The sequence below is a fragment of the Sander lucioperca genome, chromosome 15 (genome assembly GCF_008315115.2).
Source record: "Sander lucioperca isolate FBNREF2018 chromosome 15, SLUC_FBN_1.2, whole genome shotgun sequence".
Classification (NCBI taxonomy): domain Eukaryota; kingdom Metazoa; phylum Chordata; class Actinopteri; order Perciformes; family Percidae; genus Sander; species Sander lucioperca.
Genome location: NC_050187.1, coordinates 19,724,083 through 19,748,319, shown reverse-complemented (window position 1 = coordinate 19,748,319; position 24,237 = coordinate 19,724,083). Strand labels below are relative to the sequence as shown.

General features: G+C 41.0%; 1 protein-coding gene across 1 annotated transcript; it reads left to right on the top strand.

The window, feature by feature from the left end:
* Positions 1-1,107: 1,107 nt before the first annotated feature.
* golga7bb (golgin A7 family, member Bb) lies at positions 1,108-18,860 on the top strand. The gene is made up of 5 exons (XM_031301245.2): positions 1,108-1,260; positions 7,857-7,982; positions 8,785-8,937; positions 13,309-13,410; positions 14,771-18,860. Exons 1-5 carry the CDS (start codon positions 1,249-1,251, stop codon positions 14,855-14,857), a joined length of 480 nt encoding a protein of 159 aa, XP_031157105.2. The 5' UTR covers positions 1,108-1,248; the 3' UTR covers positions 14,858-18,860.
* The last annotated feature ends 5,377 nt before the right edge of the window (positions 18,861-24,237 follow it).

Sequence of the window (24,237 nt, the reverse complement as noted above, 5' to 3'; positions counted from 1 at the left end):
AGCAGCAGGATCCTGGCAAATAATATTAGTTCTGCATAATTCTGATTTTGTTAAAGCTCTTCCATCTTATTTTTGGATTCTGTTTCCATTCATAAGAGTTGGATGCTGCCGGGTCTATGTGGATATATTTGTGTGTGCATGTGAGCGTCTCTTCCAGAAATGTGATCTAAGCATACCTTGGCGAATGTGTATTGTAGTGAGAGAAAAAGTGGCTAATTTTAGCACATGTCATGACTCTTGATGTCAAACATGTAATAGAAAAAAAAGAGTTTTACCCCAAAAATAGCCCAATGAAAGTGATTTCCCTTATCTAATCAAAAACATTTTCCTGTCCTTGGGAGCTTCAAGAGCAGAAATACAGGAGCTTTTATCTGGGCTCCCACATTCTTTTGAGCCATATTTGTGAGTTTTAAGTCAACCTTGTAAAACATTTAAACCAAGTTAGACCTTGATCCGGTGGTGAACTTGAAGAATGTTCTATTCTTAAAATGAAAAAGTGGCAATATAGAACAGCCAAGTGGGCTCTGATGAATGTTTAATATGAGCACTTTTTCTAATGGTGCAATAAACATATGGGCTACAGTATGAGTCACCGCAGGATGACCACTTTGCACCAAAGGATAGCAGTGTTGGCAACAGTAAACACAGGATGACTGCACAGTATTAGCCTATATGAAAACAGGCTTCAATTTGAATTCATTTGAGCTTCACTGCATGCTCGCAGTAACAAGTGATTCATGCTTTAGAATAAATTCATATTTCCGTTGGGGCTCACATTGTCATTGACCTGTGATTTAATGATCTAATATGTATTACATATTTGTATGCCTTTTCGGACATTCCATTCATCTCTTGCCTTTTAGTGAAGAAATGGCAGTTGTTATTTTGCTTGGAGTGGTCTAAACGGAAACCATGACACTTTATTTGAATTATTGATAATCAATGAAATTATTGATAGCCCACAAAAAGAAACCCAAACCTTAATAAACCGCTAATACTTGGGAAATCACTCATTTGCGTTTTGAAAGCCTGACTTTGAGGACTAATTCTGAGCGCAAATTATTCGAACATAACCCCCCTTCCCCATCCGCGATAACACTCGCAGGGTGCGCGCTCAGTCACGCACATGCACGCGCTCTCGTGCCTCCAGTCTTCCTGCCAAAGCTCTATACTCGCGTTGTCCCACACAGCACCAGTAACGGTTGCCGTTTTCAGCACGGGACAGAACCTGCACCCGCTTACTGCAATATGGCGACAGAGGTAAGGAATTCAGCTCTTCCGCTACCTTTTGAACAAAACCCGAAATGATTCTGTACCTCCGTTTGTTTTTTTTCCCCTAAGAAATGCAGTCTTTTAAACTGACTGTTTCTTCTGCCTCCGATTTCTGTGGTTTATTGTGAATGTTGCCTTAATTCAATCCAATCAGCCCACTGGACCTGGCTTATTGTGAATTTGAAGAAGAGTAGTAGGACAGAGTCATGTCACGTTATCTTCACGCAAGAAAATATTGTTGCAGGATCTTCAATTTCATTTACTTTCATCACACTTTATACTTTATTTCCATACATAATGTTGTTTTTTTCATGCATTGTCTAGTAAGAAACATAAACCAATATCATTCAGGTAGAGATATCCTGTACCCAAAGCTGAGGAGCCTGATGAGAGTAATAATGATGGAGCACTCAGCACCATGGACAGGGACAGGGTCTCTCTCTCTCTCTCTCTCTCTCTCTCTCTCTCTCTCTCTCTGTCATACTTTTAAATTAGCTTGACAAGGCTTTGTCCTTGGCCACATAGTGAATCAGCTTTCTATACTCTGCTCTCTTCATGCCTGTAATAAATGTAGTCAACATGATTAACAACTCTATACAGCACCAAGCCAAAGATGCACAGAGCCCATGACAGAAATCGTGTTTTTCAGGCAGTCACATAGTACAACTCGTTACTCCTAGTGTTTTCGGATGTATTTATAGCCTCAGTAATGCCCGGTAGCTGTCAGGCCAGCAGCACATCTTCCTCTCTCCTCCTTTGTGTCCTCGGTGTATGTCACCATAATGCTGAAGACATGGCTGCCTTAGTTATCATAATAATGATCTCACTAGAGGAGACAGCCATTACTTTGCAAGTTTGAGCTAGCTTACACTCGTGCAAGCAATATGTGCATGCATGAGTGTAGGTATGTGTGTGTGTGTGTGTGTGTGTGTGTGTGTTCATATGTATTTTGGATACAGCTAAAAGCGTCCAATTTATGAGTGAGTGAAGTTGTAATTCAAGCTTAATGGTGCTGCAGGTAAAGTGCAATGGACAGTAAGCTGGGCAGGATTCATGATTGTGTTTTTTCTTTCTTTTTTCTGAGCCTGCAAGACATTGGCAGAGTGGCCCTGATTTTCTTTTGGTGGTCTGCCAGTATCCCTGTCCAAGCCCCATCAATTACAAGCACACACACATACAGTACACGTGCATGCACACAAACACATCCGGTGTGTACAACCAGGACAGATTTTATGTCAAAGGCCCATCAATTATCCATGGCATATTTAATGTGAACAGACTGCTGCAGTTTGTAACCATCGGTGATTGGTGTTTGAGATGAGCAGCACAGTTTGCTTCCCATCCATGCTTTTATCTCTCTCTCTTTTCTCTCTCTCTCTCTCTCTCTCTCTCTCTCTCTCTCTCTCTCTCTCTCTCAGTCTCACTGTCTCAAATTGTATTAGAACTCATTGATATTTATTGTATTCCAAGTCAGCAAATGACTATGTTAAGTGACTAACACTCAGCTCATACTGCAGACTGCTAGTGCTGCATGGACGGTCTCTGGATCCATTAAGTCCACTACTGCCAGATCCTCATCTCAGTCTGTAGGCTAGCACTGGCTCAAGTACTACACAAAGTTGACGAATAATGTGTCCAAGCACAGGAATCATCTCAGAGGCTGGCACAGGCTCAGCTCTCTACTGAAACAATGCTACACCTTTATCCACAAGAGATTTCCTCTTCCAGCTTTGGCCACAGTCACTGATCTTCCACTTAGATCTCATGGAAATTTGACTGTTTTGTCAACACTGTCTAAACTTTATATGCTTTATAGACCTCTGGCTAGCTTAGTTTGGCGGCAAACATAAAAAATGCTGCTACCAGTGGCAGAAAACCAGTTATATTATGAAGAGATGAAAAGAGAGAGCTGAAAGTAAGAAAAATGCCGAAAGAGCTTTGGCGCGAGACTGAAACATCTAACTCTGAATGTATTTACTGTGCGTGCTGTAATTGTGTGTGTGTGTGTGTGTGTGTGTGTGTGTGTGTGTGTGTGTGTGTGTGTGCACCTTTTGCAATGTCTGCCCACTGGCAGCACTCACCCTTGCTGTCACTATGTGTTCCTTAAGTCGAAGTGACTAGACTACGAAACATGTCAAGGCAATGCCAGTAACGCAGTCCCTTAGATCCAAGCTGGAGGAAATAGATAGGGGGAGGCTAACAGAGTTGGAATGACAAAGAAAATATGTTAAAAGTGCTATTCTTTTTTCATTTTAGCTACATCCTTGGTCATGAGAGGTCATTGATGCATCCTATGTCATCTTTTACTTCTGGTTTAAATTAACGTAGAGTAGTTTAGTTCTTCACCTTTTATTTGTCTGGTCAACCAGTGGTTATTTCTGCTCATAAAATATGAAATGCATCATTTGTTTACTTTGCTGTTTTGTTCATTAGTCGCTATCTTTTGTTTGCTTAATGAAATGTGTTTTTATGAGCCTCTTAACTGGTGACACGTCCTTCTTTAACTTATCTTGCCTGTGTTTATTTCACTTCTGCATTCAGTCAATGTAAATGCAAACAAATGTAAACCAATCTAAAAGTGATATATGTGTGGGTGTAAGGAGAAGTCAGACGGTGCCGAATGGAGAAGAGCTTCTTATTAGAGTCACGTGTGATCAGTATGACATTTTAACATTGCTGTCTGCTTGTGTACTATATTTAGACACAGTAATAGGCTGGATTTGAACCCATATCTCCCACGCAGGAGAGTAAACATGAGCACTCTGCCAACAGAAAACATTTATCTTAAAGGCTTAAATGGACACAGACAAGACCGCAATGCCAGTAACATCAACACCACGTGACTAAAGAAATATTTTATGGAATCCTCTTGTATCAAAGCAGAATAACTGTTGGCGAACTTTGGCATTTGTAAGTAAATTGTTATTGGTTATTTAGGGTGAGTTCAATTAACATTGAGCTGCAGAGAAGTACACATTTGATTGAGAGGAAGGACCAAATTGAGGACCAAATTCTCACAACTGCTGCTACAACCCACGTCTACAAACCACCTAATCAGAACATTACATGAAATGACACAGAATACACTGGCTGGCACAACATTTTTCAGTTTTGACTTTTAACCACGACTTCCCCATGCTGTGTTTGGACAAATAAATGGACTCAGTGTTTGATTGGCTGCCACAGAGACACATGACTCCTGCCTGCTTTGCTCAGCTGTGAGCTCCATGTAGTACAGAGATGTAAGACAGAGGGCAGTAGGTCAACAACAAGCCAAAACATACCGTGATGTCCCACTGGCCTGAATGCAGTGCATGTGACAGTGCAAGGCAAGCTGGCCAGTTTCACTCAGATGCCTCTGAACTTGACTCCTCCCAGGACCCCTGTCTACTAAAATATTGCCATCCTTTCTTCTTCTTTTTTAATTTTTCTTTCTACATCTCTTACTTAGATACTTGAGTACTTTTTACTGCTAATATCTGTTAAAGTAAAAGGTTTAACCTACTCAAGTAAACATTTGATTGCAGGACCTATTTTTAATAGAGCATTTCCCCTGTGGTATGGCTGCTTAAACACATACTTCCATTTATACTGTTTATACGCACATACATTCAGCACACACACCCACACACAGTCTTACAGTGACGAACAAAGAACCTCTCGGCCAACTGATTCTGACTTGGATAAATTATTCTCAAGCATGTGCTGATAATTGTTCCTATTAATAGTGACTTGTTCATCACGATGGCCCGAAGATAGCGCGGGAGCGAGGAGGGGTGGAGTGTGTTAGAGAGATGGAGGAGCCAAAAAGAAGTATATTAAAAGCTTTGGCAGACAGAAAGATCGAGTGGCTGTGAGATGATTTTGGCTCTTGGCTGACGAAAATAGCAGCTTGGATGCTATTCTTGGTTGTGAGAGATAGAGATGAAAGGCTGACACTGTACTATGTCTGCTTACTTGGCGCTCATACAGTACATGCAGGTAACCTCATAAACAGAGGCTCTTCTTGCTTTCAAATTATAGCAACACTGCAGTAGCTAGCCAAACTATCCATGGAATAAAATTAAGTGAATATAATAAGGAAACAACTGCACAGATGTTAAACACATTCTGTGAAACATGGAGTTTTTCTAAAAGTATTTGAGGCTCTGAAATGAATACATGACTCTCTTACTGTTTCTCACTCTATTTTCTCACCCCCTTTTTGTTCATCCCTCTCTCCTTACTGTTACACTCCTAATGTATCTCTTATTACCATCCTCTTCTGAGGAGTCCTTTAGATCAACAGGGGGCAAGTTACACTGGCCCACTTGCTTGCTGCTGTATTCTTCCCTGAGAATGACTGTTTGTGTGTAAAACACACCACGCAGAACCAAATTGCTGTAAAGGGGGTGTCTTTCAGTGTGTTCATTATTACTGCTATTGGGCCTGTTGATACTGGAGGAATGCAGTGAGAGTGCTCACTGTGCCTGTACTGCTGTTTATGTTGTAGCATAGTACCATTCTCTCACTGTGTAGCCCTGTTGTACCTCTGTTGTCAGGTAAAAAGTACAACCCAAAATTAAAGCTGCATGCAGCGTTGGACGGGCCGTCGCTCCTCTGCGCGCGTCGGGGTTACTGGCGGACGCTGATCCTTGCGACCGTGCATTTGCGCAGCACTCAGACACTGCAAATCGTCACCAATGAAAAGGGAACTCTCTGCTGAGTTCAATGATATCTCACACAAGACTCTACGTCATACAGTTCATTAACTGTGAAAAGGGGCCAAACCATGACCAATGAAAACAAAAGTCTCTGCTGAGTTCAATGATACCTCACACAATAGTGTACATCAAACGGGTCATTAGTTATGAAAGGGGGCGTGGCTAAAGCATAGGGGTCGGGGCAAACCTTTACCAATAAAAAAAGGAAGTCTTTGCTGAGTTTAATGATACCTCACACAAGACTCTATCTTAAATAGGTCACCAGTTATGAAAGGGGCATGGCTTAAGCATAGGGGGCGGGCCAAACCATCACCAATGAAGAAGGAAGTCTGTGCTGAGTTCAGTGATACCTCACACAAGACTCTACCTTAAACGGTTCAAATGTTATGAAAGGGGTGTGGCCTGAGTATGTGGGCGTGGTTAACGTATAGGGGGCAGCTCAGTATCGCATGTAGACCACACATTATAAGTTTCATGTAAATCGGATGATGTTTGTCATATAAGGCTGATTTCCTGTTGCCTGCGGGGGGCGCTATGAAAGGGTCAATTTTGGCCTGTAGATGTGCTCAGGCCTGGACCCTTGTCAAACCTGAGAAATTTCGGGCAGATATGACAATGTACACTAAAGTTACAACAACTTCTTCGTTCATCGATAAATGCTCAAAATGGCAGCCACGCCATGCCCACACTGTTTGACGAAAAGTTTTTCTTTTAATAAGTTTTCATCTTTAAGGTGTTGAGATGGTACAGACCAAATTTGAAGTCCATCGGATGAAATCTCTAGGAGTTCTTTAAAGTATAGCACCTTGACTTTTAGGTCTACTTCCTGTTGCCACTAGGGGGCGCTATGACTTTGAGCCAATAACGGCCTGTAGATGTCGTCAGGGTTGGACTCACTTTGGAAAAGTTTTGAGCCAATTGGACAATGTACACTCAAGTTACACCCACTTCCTGTTTCGATGGCGAAACGCACAAAATGGCTGCCCCGCCCCGGCCATGCCCTATTATGAAAAGTTTTTCTTTTAATAACTTTCATCTTTAACGTCTTAAGATGGCACAGACCAAATTTGAAATTGATCGGATCAAATCTCTAGGATGAGTTCGTTAAAGTACGACATGTGGAAATGGCCAAAATCGCACTAATTTCGAACTTTCAATTCAAAATGGCGGACTTTCTGTTGGGTTTAGGGTATGGCTCCAATGAGCTTTTTTGTACGTCTTGACATGCTACATATGTATACTACGTTTTGTTAGTCTACGTTAAACGTACTGCAGGGGCTCAATTTTTTTAATTTTGTAGGGGGTGCTAGCAAGCCATTTTGCTCTTGATGCGACCGCCAATTTTGGTGAGTTTTTGAGTATGTTAAGCCCCTCAAAAAGGCGATTCATTTGCTGGGAAAAAGAAAGAAAGAAGGAAGAATTCCTTCAGTTTCAATAGGGCCTTCGCCGCTGTCAGCGCTCGGGCCCTAACTAGCAGGACATTGTGGCTGGGTTGGATCAGTGGGTAGAGCAGGCGCACATATACTTAGAGGTTTATGCCTTGACGCAGAGGTCCAGGGTTCGAATCCGACCTGTGACAATTTCCTGCATGTCTTCCCCCTTTCTCACCTAGCTGTCTTGTCAATTAAAGGCAGAAAAACCATGAAAAAAAAAAAAAAAAAAAAAAAAACTAGCAGGACATTTGGATAACTTGTATTGAGATGGTTTTTGGTCAGACTGGAATTTCTGAGAATTTAAGTTCTCTGTATCTGGTCTGGAGTCACAGTATATTACCGGATCAAAAACACTACATACCAGAAAATCACATGCTACTCTTGCACCTGCATGAATATAAATGTATTTATGCAGCACAAATTTAACGTGTGTATTTCCTCCGCTCAGTTTCACAACCTTCAGGAGCTGAGGCACAGTGCATCGCTGGTAACAAAGGTGTTTGTACAGAGAGACTACAGCGAAGGAACCGTGTGCCGCTTCCAGACCAAATTCCCCTCAGAGCTCGACAACAGGGTGAGCACAAACACACACTCACACACCCAGGCTAATGTGATATGCTGGCAAAATCCCAACTCACCTGAAACAACCCCACTCTCCATCACAGAAAGAGTGATGGCTCAATATATCTTAATAAGATTACTACAGTGGTGCACCCTGGATGACAGAACACGTGAATGATTTGATATTTGCTTGTGCATTAACTTAAACTTGTCAGTAAATGAACAGACACAAGTAGAATAAGTAAATATTATAACTATATTAAAACATCTGTTTGTGCTCAGAAGCCCTTGCTGTTATGTTCAAACACTTTGGGCTCTAGGAAAGAATGTGCTGTTTATTTGCTCTTTTTACCTTGCTGTATTAGCATCTGTGAATAATGTTATGTTGGAGTATTATTGTAGATTTGTCTAGCAATTAGCATCTGAAGCAGACAGTCCACACACACAGCAAGAAAGAAACATAAACAGAGAGAGAGAAACACAGGGAGTCAGTGCAAAGGCACCATTAGTAAACATTTTAAATGTAAATGTTTTCTGTCAGTTGCTCAAACCACTACCCAATGCTGTAACACTTATGAGTATTTTTTTTATGTTAGCCTCATGTTTCTTCTTCTTCTTCAAGTGAGGTGTGTTGATAAATTGATGAAGTAGGAGTACTTTGGGTTGAGCAGAATGCAGCTGGTATGTTTGGCAGGCTGTTTTATAGCTGAACAGCTTGCTCCCACGGTTATGCCAGAACACTTTTCATCGCAGTCCTTATGTTGTGTGCATGCCTTCATATCTCTACCTGGACATTTGTTTGTGTTTGTAAGTAGATTGAGCGAACCTTGCTTGAGGAGACAGTGAAGACCCTGAACTCTTATTATGTGGAGGCTGAAAAAATTGGAGGTCAGTCGTACCTGGAAGGATGTCTGGCTTGTGCAACAGCTTATATCGTCTTCCTCTGCATGGAGACACGCTATGAGAAGGTAATAAACCTGTGCACACCTAAATGCCAGCACACAAAATGGCCAAATAGCATTTGTGGACCAGAAAGATAATTAAACGAAGAGGTTTTATCAATGCAAAACAAAACAACAAACAAAGTTTGGGGAAATATGCTCATTTTCTTTCTCTCTAAGAATTAGATGAGATTATTCCAAGCAAAAAACATGACCAAAAAAAGGTGATTTTTTTTGTTATTTTATTAGAGCTTGTTTTGGTATGGCTACTCAGTGTTTTCTCATTTCTGCAGCTAAAATAGATCTATAGAAAACTCAATCATTATTCCAGAGGCCAGAGTCTCATAACAGTCTGTTAGGAAACGTTATGGATCGCAGAGCAAACCTGATGAAGCATGAATAGGAAAAAACAGTGGACTGTTGCTGTAAATATAGAAAGATATCCATCTTTTTTCTGTCCAGCTGTCCTGATGAGGCTAGAAGGGGGCTATAGAGTATTTTCTAGCTTTTATTGGGGGAGAGGCAGAGTACACCCTGGACAGGTCGCCAGTCTTTCACACAACCATTACATATAGACAAACATGCATTCACACCCATAGGCAATTTACAAACCTTGCAAATATGCATGTGAGCAGGACCATAACACCTGGTAGAAACCCACGCAGGCCCTGCTATCTCCACAGAGAAAGGCCCCACTGTGCTGCCATGATAAATATTCAAACATTAAAAAAAAATTATATTAAAAATATCAAGGTAATTGAATGGATCTGGATCTTTTTAGCGTGAGTCATCGTAGGAATATTTCAGCTCAACCATTACTCATTTACAGTGGGTTATTATAAACTCCACTGCCCATCCACAAGACTTATTTACTGCCATATTTATCCATTTTTATGGAAGCCAGCTTTATCTCACACAAAAGCATTCCATTGTTTGTCCTAATGCACTATGGCTCTCTGAGGTCAGAACACATAGTTATTTACACCCACTGACACAGGGCAGCAGAGCCAAAAAAACAGGAGATACGATCTGATTCTCTCTTGCACAATATTCCCCTCAGCTGTCCATCCACTAGCTTTTAAAACCGGTGTTTAAGTCCACAGCTGTGTGCCGGTGGGCACAGCATGGCACGCCAAATGTAACATGACATTTACCTTCAGCAGAACCAAGATGTCTATCTTGAGAAAGGGCAGGTGATTAAACGTCTGCGCGGCTGTGTTGCAGCTTGTTGCTACATGAGATTGAACAAGAGCACACGCATACAGAACGCAATCAAGTGACCAACCAAGTGAGTTTGATTAATCCTTTCGTGTCTGTGTGGCTACCTGCCGGTGTTTAGATGAAACTGGAGTGGCGTGAAGTCCCAGCATGGCTTTGTGTCAACATTCATCTCCCTAGTCTTGTTGCATTTGTAAACATTTCTTTATCAAAGCAGTACAGAGGTACTGGGACCTTGACCGAGAAGCACAAAAGGACTTGTTGCTCTGTTGAAGCCATGCACAAACAGCCTGGTCTGAAGCTCCTTTCATCTCCTTGTCAGCTGGGAGCCGCTCCATTGAGATGCTATCAACCCCACAGGAGAGTTGTTTATTTACTTATGTAACTTAATCATCTTGGTTGAATGACGTTATGACTGCACATGATCAAATATACCCACCCAAGTTGATGCTGTTTGTGCGCGCACATGCGTGTGTGCTGATAAAGAGGCCACACACCAGTGAGCGTGGATCAGTGTGCAGATTCATTGGAGCACCCAGACCCCTTGATGCTTACTTCTCACCCTATCAAAGGACACTGATTGCTCCCAGCATGTTAGAACAGATACATGTGCGCACAAACATTCATAAAGCGTTCCTCATGCATACAATGTTCCCTCCATCTCCTATTTTTTGTTCTTCTATTATTCACAAGAATGTGGCCGCACAAATGGGACTTACTAAGACACATGTATACACACATTATTCCTTTTATATTGCACTTGGTGACATGAACAACTTTTATTCTAGCAGAGGAATAAACACTTGTGGCATGCATGTGAAACAGACTGCGACACCTTTGCATCTTAGGCGATATGCACACACTCACAAAGCTTTTCCCAGAAGGGCTGTCACAGACATGCCAGTACAACAGCGCCACAGCTTGTATACTAGACTGTCATATTGTCACGCTTAAGAGGATTGAGCTGCCCTGAGGGCTCTCTAGCAGTGAAAGGATTGGCCTTTTCCCTAGACCACAATAAACCCATTAGCCAGGGCTCTGTGTGTCTCTTCTTTTTCTCTATGATATTTCATTCTCTTTGATGGCATTTATAACAAAAGACACAGTTTGTATTGTGTTTGTGGTGATACTATCATTGTTCCAAGCCAAATATGTATTGATTTCTGCTTAGGTGTACTTGACATAGATCTGACTGATTTAAAGCAGCGCAGTAGAGCAAACCACTGCCTTTTGATGGCTTCTTAAATGGCTTTTCACTGAGGAATTTCATGTCTTGTTTGCTCACCGATTGTAACATTTTCCAAATAATTTTATTGAAAAAAATGTCTTTTTTTCTTCATCTTCTTCCAATGGGAGACAGAACGATGTATTTTTCTGTGGTTTAGTCTCCACTAGCAGGGGTTACTATATTAGCAGCTGTGCCTGCAGCTGTAACAGGCCTTTGACATCCCAGAGGAGCGCTGCTCAGTGTGTTACTCAGTTTCTATTGTTTTAATCTCTCAAGGCTGAGTGCTGCAGTGACCTTTAGTTAACTTACAAAAAAGGAAGCTGTCATATTCAACAAATCAGACGCAAAAGTGTCCATCCCAATACAGCATACTTCTAAGGATAATTGTAGCTTGTAACATGGATCCTCTTTTTGTAGTTTTGTAGGTAATTGCTAAAATGACTGACTGGGAAAGATAAACAAAATCCTACAGGTTTTAAACAAACCCCAAGGTTAGCCAGACTTCCAGGTGCTGTCAATTTCGGTTTTACATCCTAATAAAGTTGTAAATAATATTACTTGTACAACTGTACAACAAACTGATTGTCTGACCACTTATGTTTCTCACCCAATTGGACTTCATTTTAGCCGTGTTCCCAGATCTCAACAATTAACTTGGTGAGAAACGAATTCCAAAGCTACAAAAATAAGACCAAAGTTGTAATAAACCTTTGTTTTCCTTTTGATATACAGTAGAATATACAGTATGTAATGCTGTAATTTCTTTCTTTAAGTGATACAAATGTGTGTTGTTCTAGTACAGACACACAGATGTGCTAAAGATTGCACCTCCTTTTTAGTAGTGGTGACAGCTCTCTCAGTGTACACGAGGCCCAGTGGAGCGTGGTTTAGCTGATTGACATGGTTAGACAGAGTGTAGGAAAGGCATGGCACATCAGCATTGTTGGTGTCCGCAGAGGCATAGCTGAGGCTGAATAAGCTGCTCTAATGATGCCACTTTAGCTAATATCTGTCCATTTAGCATTACCGGGCATCAGTCAGCAGTCATTTGGTTGCTATCAGCAGCAACATGGGACTACATCACAGTGCACTCTCCTAGTCTCCAGGGCAAACTGTGTGTGTAGTTGTAATGCGTAGGAGAGTGTATACAGGCATGCCTGTTTGAATTTGTGTGCCAAGGCATGGTCTGAACTTAGTGCTCAGCTTCACTCCACTGCTGCTCTGTGGTTTTTGCACATTTGATGCAATACTCACTTGCAAAACTGAGAAATAAGTCCAGTGCCAATGCAATCTAAATAAACTGTCCACCTCACATTTGAGACTGTTTCCAAATTGCCCCGACAGTTAACCAAGGCATGACATTTAGCCTGAGAGGGCCATCTTTGGAATTAGGAACTAAAGCTTCCAAATGGAAAACTTCAAAAAGAGAAAAGCTCATGCTCGTCAATTTTAGTAATTCAATTCATACAGCCTTGCTTGACATGAGTGGCTTGGAACTATGTATAAAAATAACTGCCGTACTTAGAGCATAATGGAATTACTTTGAGTTTAGATTATAATGTTCAGGGAAAATAAAGACGGGCAATGACTCGAGAGAGTTAGTATCGTATGTCATATGCTAACTATGCGCAGAAGGACTGCAAACTCATTTCTTCCATTTTTTATTTTTTTCCACCCAAGACGGCACAGGAGGAGGTTAAAGTTGCTGCAGTCCTGTCCTTGTTTAGCCTCTTTTAGGTACATGGTTATTACATGTATCACAGAGTGCACTTGAAAAGTAATATGCGGGTAATGGATCCACAGTTGGAATATCATTTTCTGCTAGATCACATGTTCTGCTTGTGTTTTTAAGGTTTTCATCATGCCTCCAATGGTTCTAAACAAATCTGGATTATCTCCAAATGCACCTCTGTCCTTTTTTAACTCCTCTCCACCTCTCTGTTTTACTCCAGATGCTGAAGAAGATATCAGGCTACGTCCAGGAGCAGAATGAGAAGATCTACGCTCCTAGAGGTCTGCTGCTAACAGACCCCGTAGAGAGAGGAATGAGGGTTGTATCCTTTGCTCATCTGCTGCTTTAAGTGTGCAACAAAAAGGACAGCCAGACATATAAAAGACTGAGAGGAGCTGGCAGTAGTTTAGAGGTTGAAGAAACCAGGGTTCATGAGTGGAAGGTCTCCACTTAGAATTACTGGAACTGCTAGAAACATCTGGGTTGGATAAATGAATATGAAGTACCTTCTCTTCCTCATAAATTACCATCAAGGTGCCCTTGAACAAGGCACTTAAACTCCAGCTGCTGCAGAGGAGCTGTTCAATGGCCAACTGTCATTCCCAGGAGTAAATCTGAAGCAGTACGGGGATGATAAAAAGCATGCATGCTACCTTCAAATGTCCTTTGATAAGAAAATGTGAAAAAGACAAAGGGGGATGTGATGAATCAGCAGCCTAAGGTGTGTATGCACTTGTGATGTTGTGTTTTGTTTGCTCAGGCCATCTTGTTCTGTTTAGTCATTCCAAAATAAGGTGCTCTATCACAATATTTTCTCTTCACACTCATTGTATGTTTTTTGTTATTTTAAGTGGCCAGATGTATGTCTCTCTATGTCAGTCAGAGTGTTCCTTCACATTTCCTCATGTCAGTTCCTCATGTCCTCATCTGAGAGAATGTGTCCAGTAGACCATCACACAGACCTGGCTCAAAGAACAGGCTCCAAGTCACAGGGCCAACCGATTACCAACACTTATTAGTCAATGCATTCCTATACAAAATGGTCTCTGTTTATGAAGGCTAGTTAGAGACCTCATTCTCTCAACGAACTGCATAGCATGCATCTCACTTGTATCACTTTGAGATCACAATTTAAATTTAAACACATTGAGATTTGACTCAAAAACCCTTAAGTGGGCAAATCCGCAAATCTAAATTGAGTGGTATTGAGACATATCTTCACCTTGTCACAAGCTGTTCCAGATTCTACAACATTTTTTAAACAAAAAGAAGATGCAATCATTTCTGAAGCACCTTGGAGACAAGTCTGAGACAGGAGAAGACCATGCAATGTGACTTCTTGTGTGCTTTTGTTGAATTTTGCAATTATTCACGCCAGTCACTGATCTCTCCAAGTAGAAAAATCTCATGAGTACACCTCAACTGATATCAGTTGTTTAAGTTGTGCACCCCCACATTAACAAGACAACACTGGGATGAAAAGTGAGAGCAGTACAGAAACATGTAGATTTCAAAAGTCTTGCAGTCTGGTCTAGCTTTACACATCTAGTATAAGTGAGCAGAGGGTTTGGATATGAAAGGATCCAGGGCTGTTGTCGGGGGTTGTGGAATTGTATCCACCAGCACTTTCTCAACCCTGTATTTTAATACATGATGATCCTTGACATTCTTCATTTCCTCAGCTAGAGATCAGTGTGTTTGAAGACCGGGGCTCGGGCAGCTCCAGTCCCAGCAGCAGCATGTCGTCGGCAGGCAGCAGCGCCCGGTGACTGGAGGGGCAGCGCCAGGCTTACGGGTACCACCACAGGGGCAGCGGGACACTTACCAACATCCGCATGCTGAAACATGAGAGCACCAGGTTCTAAGACTAAGAGTGGAGAGCAAAAAGGCAAGGAGGTGATCTACAGCACTCACACTCTCCCTGCTGGGGCCTACGACGTACCACCTCGAGAATAGGAACTGGTTTACACAAACACACTGGACAGCAGAACAAACACAAGTGCAACAGAACCCACACACAGGCAGTAGACACATATACGAGCCAACATCCAGAGTGTCTGTGAGGGAATATCTTTTACTCTCCAACAGCTATCCAAACCAAACTAATCATGATTTCTTTTGTTCCAATTTTTCCATTCACCTTTTCTCTCATTCCATCACGTCTGTTTCCATGAGTCACATCATCTCTGTTGTATAGCTGATTCAGCAGGCTTACTCTTGATTAGACTGGATGTCAGGGCTTGATTGTTTTCAGGGGGGCCACCGTCACTATGTCTATCTGCTGACGCATTGACAGTGTAGTCTTAGGTCTGTGCTTCAGCTCTGAAATCTGGAAGTAGGAAAACTGCCGGGCTCCTGGGAGACCCAGTGTTCCCCGGTCTGGCTGAATGATTGCATTCATGTCAGCTGGTTGGGGTCAAGCCACTTTGAATGCTGGCAAATTGGGCCTGCTGTGGGACTGCTCTGTTCATATGCATTGGCTTCAATATCAAACGGCTAACAGAAAGCACCTTGGATTATTTATCCTTATTCACAGCAGTGGATACTAGTGATCCACATCACAGCTGTAGGTCATACTCCTACATACACATGCATGCAGTACTCTGGCACTAGCAATACAGACACTAGCAGGGGACATACAAGCACATAGTACATACAGTATATACACACACCTGTGGCTAGTGACCAAGCGTTCCTGCACACAGATTCTGGCAGACGTAGAGTCGGAGTCAACCTAGCCAGACAATATTTTCTGTGGTTTTAGCTCATTGAGAACACAAGCAATACCAGGCCCTGTAAGCCTGCACTAGTTTCCCTGGTAGTGTGTACATGTACTGTATCTGGTGTGTTGTGTATGTGTCTGTTCCATTAGTCCCAGCCTCACCTATGTTGAGATGAAAGCTTGCTGATCATTAAGGAGACGTCAGAGAGGAATGATCAGTATCCCAAATGAGAACCGAGCACACATTGTATGGTAACCAGTAGGGTGTTAATGACAGGTGTGTGTTTGGATGCGAATATAGGTGTGTGTAGGAGAATCAGCATGCACAGTCTAATACCTGATACTCTATTCTAGTCTGTCTCTGCTGCTCATGTAGATGCAGATTATTTCTAATTATACAAAATGCAATACAGCATTAATCAAAAAAGAATGTCTAGAACATAAAAGAACGTCTAGAACATATTTGACTTGCACACAACAACATTAAGAAATACAGAGTAATGTTGATGCAGATAAAGATTTTAGATTAAAAATGTCTCTGACATTCAAGTCTTTAAGTTCATTGGTGTCATCTGTTAGTTATTTATTATCAGAAATGTAGGGGGCAGTTGTATGTCATTTCGCCGAAAAACAGTTTAGCTTTCTCTAGTGACAGACTGAGGAAGTTCTGCATTTCTGAATTAAAACAATTCTACAGGAATTTGAGTGTAAAGACAAAATCTGATTCATAGTCTGATTGAAATAATTTCTAGTACTACTTACTCACACTACCGCACTGCCCTGCAGCTTCCTTTCTTGTACATTACCTTTAGAACCTGAGGAGCATGCAATCTGTCTCTCTTGTGGGAAATAGTGCATCCTGTCTGGCTTATTTGTGTGTGGAGGCATTATGTAGCAACAATGTTGATGCCAGTAGACAGCACACCCACACAGCGTCAAACAAAACCTGAAAAAACTTAAGCAATGTTTGGGTGCATCTTTTCTTTCTGTTCCCACAGTTTCTGTCTTCTTCTTTCTTTTACCATTATCAGTTTTGTTGTCTTTTAACCCGCCTCATAACATGATCTCTAAATCAACTCTGAGAATGTAGCCCTTTGCCTCTTCTTTAGCCACATAGTTCGTTTTGACCAAATCCCTCATCAGAGCCCCTGCCTTGCAACCAGCCTTGTGTACTTTTACTAGAGCAGTGTGAAGTTGTAGTTAAACCACTCACTGGAAAGTCGTTTTGCTTCAGCCTCAGCAGATAGTTTAATTTCAACTCAACGTTTTACTGCCTGGATGAGTGAGATGAACCTACAAAGACAGTTTACCACAGCAGTTGAGTTCAGTTGTGCTTGTGTTCAGCCTCCTGTTCTTTTTGATGCCTTCATGTTTCATCCCAGTGGAATGGATACCCAACCTGGGGCTGATGGACTGACCAATTAAAAACTCAGCACTCCGACTCAACACTGTCAATAAGCGAATAAAGGAGCTCATTGGACAATGTATAAAGAAAAAAACAATGAGTGTGTATAAACTGTAAAGGTTAAGAACTGCACTGTACATGCTTGTCAATGACCACTGAGTTTGTGAAGTGTAAAGAAGTGGATGGGAATGCCATTATGCTATATAATTCCAAAACATCACTGTTGCCCACTACTAGTCCCTTAATACGTTTTTAGGTTTTGGTATATCTTTAATTTGGGAATCAAGTGATAGAGCAGCTGTGAAAGCACATTGTCTATACAGCTGTTAGCTGCTTTGCAGTATCTTCTGTAAAATGAGGATTTCATTTTGTCCACAATTGTGTTGATAATGTAGCTTATGATATTGTTAGTAATATCAACAATGTCAGTTTTTATTGTGGAGGTAAATAGAAGGGTAATGATGATGACCCTCAGAAGTCTGAAATGTGCCAAATTCAAAATATAAAGTTCCTAAAGGATTAGTTCACATTTTAACCATGCTAACCTCTCTAGGGATGGCTTCGTTGGTCTGTTGGTTGGTACACCACTTTCTAGACTAAAAATAAAATGTCTCTACAAATATTGGAGGGATTGACATTAACAATTGGCACCTAGATAATGGATGCTTCTGACTCTTAAGTATCCCCTTGCCATATATACATTGAGAGAGCAGGAACAATTACAGGAGGAATGTTTACAGAAGCCAATAACTCTTTCAATGAATTTATGGGCCTGAGTAGTGTATTCATGTAAACTACAAAAAAATCTGAACCTATCCTTTAAGGCTGAGGTGAAAAAGAAGCACTGTGTGCCGTATTATAAGGCGTTATGTAGCTTGTTCTTTCAAGAATGACTTGATTAATGAAGACCAAGGGAGTGAAGATTATCACATAATAAGATGTGCATTGATATACAAGTACACTATCACGGAGCAGATTAAACTTTGGGTCCTTGAGCCTATCATCCGGACTATCAAGATAACCTCTGTGCTAACACTTGTCTTTGAAGGAGAAACAGAGATGATGTATAGTCCATTTCTGTATGTAAATTCCCGCATCATACTGTATATTTATCTTGTACTGTATTTGAGAGTGCAGCAAGTTTGTTCAGACATGTGGAGTCATCAGTATTGTATGTGTGTTATGCTGTTACAAATGAGAGAATATTCATGTATTTCTAAAACTGTATAAGATGATGTTGATGTTGATGCTGATGATGGTACCAGCCTCTTTGAGTTGCTTTGAGTCCTTGGGGAGACTAAAACTTCATTGATGTTTAATGCTGCACGGTGTGTGTGTGTGTGTGTGTGTGTGTGTGTGTGTGTGTGTGTGTGTGTGTGTGTGTGTGTGCAAACAAAGTAAGTACCAGATAACAGGAAGTGAAATCCCTGATTAACAAAGTCCCTCGGTTATGCTGCTAAGAGAGAGGAATTTATATTTTATCTTGATGCTATTTGTGTGTTTACATCTGATTGTTTGCATATTTATTGAAATGAATTTGTGTATTTTCTTCTCAAAGTTTATTATTATTCAAAGCCTGTAGAGAAGAGTTTCAACTGTCTCCAAGACATGAATAAAGTGTCTGATGAAGTTGAGATGAGAATCATTGTGACTGCAGGCTGCTGTTGGTATCTAACAGATCAATTCAGTGTTTAGAAACTCGATCCCTGCATGTGTCTCTCTCATACATACAGTTCTCAGGATGTCCACAGCAGGAAACTACCAAGAGACCAAGGCATGTCACCTGAGGGCAGCAGGATCTCCAGGTGGTTGGTACTGGAAGGTAAACTCTTGATTTAAGGTTTACGGTTTAAAGTACATTTACTCAAGTAATTAAGTGCAATTTTGAGGTACTTGTACTTTACTTGAGTATTTCCAGTTTATACTGCTTTATCCTTCTACTTTGGGAAATGTACTTTTTACGTTTATTTGATAACATTAGTTACTTTGCAGATTCAGATTATTAATATAAAACATAAATCAACTGATGAATTATGTTGTATTATTGTGGTTTTATGTTACCGGCAGTATCTAAAGAATATACTTTACTGGTGCCAACCTCAGTGATATCTAAGTGTATTTTTGAACGTTCATTTGCATCACAGGATATATAGCCTCAGAAAGTGTAAGTCAATCTAAAATGAAGTGTAGAATGTCAGTGTTCAGATTTGATGGCTTAGAAGAGTATAATTTGTATGCTCCCTCTGAGCCGCCTCACAGTTGGAAAACCTCTGCTGCAGACAAACAGGGTTAAAAACTTTCTTGTGGACATGGTGAAGCATTTAGCAGCTTAAGAGCCAGATATTTACCAGAGGAGTTGGTGCCGACCAAAACAGAGTTAATAACTGAGAGTGAATAATATCTTAAATTCACCAGTGGACAGAAACACAACTCCAAATCAATAATAATAATGCTGTTTCATGTTTGCTAGATGTGTAAATGGGCAACTGTTTGCTAATACTATTGCTATATCAACTTTATAAGGTGAAATATGTCAATGTTTTGTTTGCAGCTCTTTGCTCTGGCCCAGTGGCCAGCAAATAATTGAATGTAGGTTTAGGTTTTGCAGCGGTGAGCGCCCAACCTGCTTTTTGTATGTGTGTGTCTGTGTGTGTAAAAGAGGTGTACAGTAGATCCATCATAGCCTGCTCATAAGGCCAAAAGTGAGTGATAACTTTCTGGCAGATATTGAGGCTTAGTGTTGATCACACGAGTGGAGACAGAGGAGGAGCGGTGAGAGTGAACTGATATTTTCTCAAAGACGGCAGAGGACTGAAGAAACATCTCAACACCTGTGGGGAAAGGTCACTCTCACGCTAACAAGCTACTCTCTTCCTCTACACAGACCTCCTTTGTTGCTTAAAATCTTTTTTCCCCCACCTCCTGCTACAGATTGTTGCTGCAATTGTTTTGAGTTACCAAGTTTTAAAATTCCTCTTTCTTTGGCTGCACGACACTTTCTCTATCCGTTCTACTTCCTCCACACCCTTCCTGCTCTTATATTCCTTATTCTCTAAACAGGGGAAAAAAAGTGGCCTGCTTTACCTTTTCCACAATTTCCTTTCAGTCTGAGTCACGGCCTCCCAGAAGGGAAAAAGTCACTTTCTGGTATTGATTTGTTAAAATGTTTATTCCTGCAAATGACAGAAAATCAGTATCCCACCACTGCCTCTGTGTTCCAGAAATATTTTGACTGGCAGCGGTGCCTGGCAAATGCAGAGCAGTCAATATAGTGAAGTTTACAATCGTGTGCTTGCATGTAATGCATCAAACATGAAGCCCCTCTGAGAAGCACTTTGCATGAGAGAAAAGTCAGGTCTGTATTAGTCTCACTTTGCCAGACCTTCCTTCACAGCACTGTGGAGGAGGGTCTGGCTAGTCCACACAGCATTCCGGGATGGGAGAAAAACGTGCTCTGGTTTATGGCCATTTCTTTAAACCAATCACAGTTGTCATGGGCAGCGCTAGGCTCAGCATGGAGCCGCTGCAAAATAGCCTCAGGAAGGAACTCGATCAAAGGTTGTTTTAGTCGTGCAACAGAAAACTCAAATTGGACAGATAGTCTAGCTATCTGTCTCAATTTACCCTGCATAGATCTGAGGAGCAGTTTACCATAGTCCTTATGAATCCACCGGAGTTTAAAATTACAACACAAAAAAAGCAGAAGGAAACGGACATCGGCGAAAAGACGTGCATTCGGTTGGAATTTCCTGCGGCACCGGAGCAATCCCGGAAGTGGAACATTGAGGATACAGACTAGGTCTGTAGTGACATTAGAAGAGGGTGTTCACTCCTATATTCTGCTCTTGATGCTCATCTCTTACTGGAATCACACACAAATACACATTTAGTTCATTCCCCTCAGCAAACACAACTAAACTTTGAAATTCAGTTAAATAGAATCATTTGTTAACTCTGGTAGTCTACCGCAGAGTCTCATGAGGCATCAAAACTCTGGCTGTGCTCACTCGATCAAACATTTATTCATATCCGCCCAAATTCAAGATCACAGTGAGTTATGATTGTGCATTAAACCCCTGTGAGGCAACAGAGAGATTCAGACGCAGACATTCTGTACACAAAACCCCACCCACACACAGACCCTTTGAACATGTGTATGGATGTTGTATCTGATTTTCAACATTTGTTTTGAACTACTGCCGTAAAAACACCCAGTGCTGAGTCGCTCTATGAAGAGACAAAGAAGTAAAACATGGTGAAAACTGCAGGATTCCTCTCTGTGTTTGGCCCGTTTTGGAGACTCTCCTTTAAATCGATTTTTTCCTGCACTATAGCTTACCGCTGCCCTGCCTGTTGGCTTTGGCATGACTTGCATGATTTGCTCAGTTTATTTAACCTCAGCGTGATTGACAGCCCTTGTTTTGTGTGCAGCCCAGAATGCTACATAAAAACAGTGTTAAACATGTGGTTCAAGTTAAAATGTCACTTCTGATCACCTTGGTTAATCGTGAAACAAAGGTTATTATGTGTAGTTCATCTTAGATCTGTTGCTTGGGGCAACTAAACTTTTTTTTTTAAACTTTTTAAATGTGGAACAGAAGCAGGGAGGAGATCCTGCAGAGAGCAGGGATGAAACAGGGATAAATGCTGACTACAAATATAAGTTGAAAAACTGAACAGAATTTTCTTTAAACTGTACATGTATGCCCATTGCATACTGAGATTTGTTCCAGACCATGTACGTAGGGAAAGAAATAGAATGAATGACAATGGATTTAATGTGTTATCACTTATTTAATTACTGTGTCTTTGACATGTTGGAAAAATGGCTTGAAATTAGCAATTACAATAACCTACAACCTACTTAACAGCCATCTGTGTGATGCTATTCATGCTCAAGTGGTTGTTAAAGTAGCTTAATCTGTAATGTCGTTGACTTGTTTCAGTGTTTGGGCACGATGAAATTGGTCAAATAAATTTAAATCAAATGACTTGAAATGTTTTTAGGCAGGGATGATGGAGCATTAATTTGATCACAGGCTGCAACAAACCCCAAATGCATTACTAGAATTAGATCTGTACTGGCCTGAAAACACGGGAGACAAGAGTTTGCACACAGCACCACTCTCCACTTATGAAGCTCTGAAAAGCCTGCTCGGTTGTTAGCATCAGGGACAAGCTCGTTTTCACAAAACTTAAGAGAAAATAAACATGCATACCGTCTGGCTGCGGCTAAAAATAAATGGCCACTACAGTATATACATCCACATGTATACAGCTTTTTCTTCTCGTCTCCTTCTGCTCCTTTTTTTCTTAACATATCTGTCTACTGTATATCTGATCTTCTGTCATTTTTGTGGCAATGTATATATTGTGCTGTTTGTGGGGCATTCTGTGATTAGTGGTCTGAAGCACGCAAAAAGAAAAGGCATTTGGGTTATTTTTCCACATGGAGCACATGTCCACACACAAACACTGGCCCGAACTCCCCTGAAACATACACATTGAGCATTGTGTTCCAGGTTTTATTTTGTACAGGGACATCTCCAATTGCAGTTCATTTCAGCAGAAAGAAACACAGCTGGAGCCTCTGGGGTGCAAAACAATGCCGTGGCAGTGACCATGCCTGACAGAGACACACACACACACACACACACACACACACACACACACACACACACAGCATCCATCCTGCAGGTCGTTGGCCATCTTTCAATGACACTGTTAAGGTACATTACACAGTTAAGAATCCCAGAGTGAAAGGCTTACCTTGCTCTTAGTGGAGTCTATTCTGTTATTGTAGTTACTGATGTGTCATTTCGCTACTTTTTTGTAGCCATGAACTTCCAGTCTATCCCAAAAATATGTAACTCTAGTTTCTGGGCATTGTAATCCATCGCAGTGGATATTGGGTTTTCATTTATTTTCTTCACCATTCCTCATATTTTGAATAAACTCAAGTTTCACCTGACACAGAAAAGCTTATCTCAAGTTGAGTCTTGTATAATGACCTGTGATTTCAATGGCCAGAGTAGATACAGTAAATGCTGTAAATGTATGTATGTTTGGTTGCATATTGCATGTACATATAGTTAAGAGCTGTCAAATAGCCAACAATCTTCAGTGGTATCCTTTCTTTGTTTACAAACATCACAATTAGCTGAAATGTCACAACCCATTTCAACACATGTATAGGAAAAGATATAACTGGATTCACACAACCATGTCTTTGACAACAGATAACTACATTGTTATAAGGATTGTGGAGATTTAGTAAAAGAATGTGAGCAAAAGGGTCAAAAACACCGGTATGTCCTTTAAAAGTGTGCAGTTTTGATAAACACCTGTGGATTTCATTGTTCATGCAAACTGTGAGCTTAAATATCAGTTCAAATCTGACCCAAGAGTGTGATTCAAACTACAAAAAAGTTTCCATTCTGTCCTTACAATCACATCATTACAGCAACCTCAGTTGAACCTCTTTGACATATCTGTTAGTTAACATTTCTGAGCAAACATTCAAAGATTTGACTTGAGTGGACATGATGTTGCTAAACCCTTGGTCTCGCTCTCCTCCACAGTCTGGCTTACACAGAGAGCATGACAACATTGTCGACGTGAATCCAACACAGATCCATAGTGAGTAACTCTAATTGCTTTAACACATCCATCAGTGTTTGTTTATTAGTTTTTCATGCTCCGATGCCTCTTAGTTTTCATTACAAATGTCTCTGAGAGAAATAAGTTCAGTCTCTAAGTCTCAGCTGAAATGTTTGATATTTACAGGTGGCATCTGTGGTTTGGGTCCAGCTCATTAGCAGGCTCGGGGACTGATGTCAAGGGGCCCAGTCTGGTGCTGTTTCTTAAATGGAATGTGTGAGGTTTTTTTGGCCAAATATTTCCAAAATATATAACACTTGCCTCAGTGAGTGAATATGGAGAAATCCATGAATCACACGTTTACACGCACACACACACACACACACAGTCACTACTCTGGATAACTTTACTTGCCAACACTT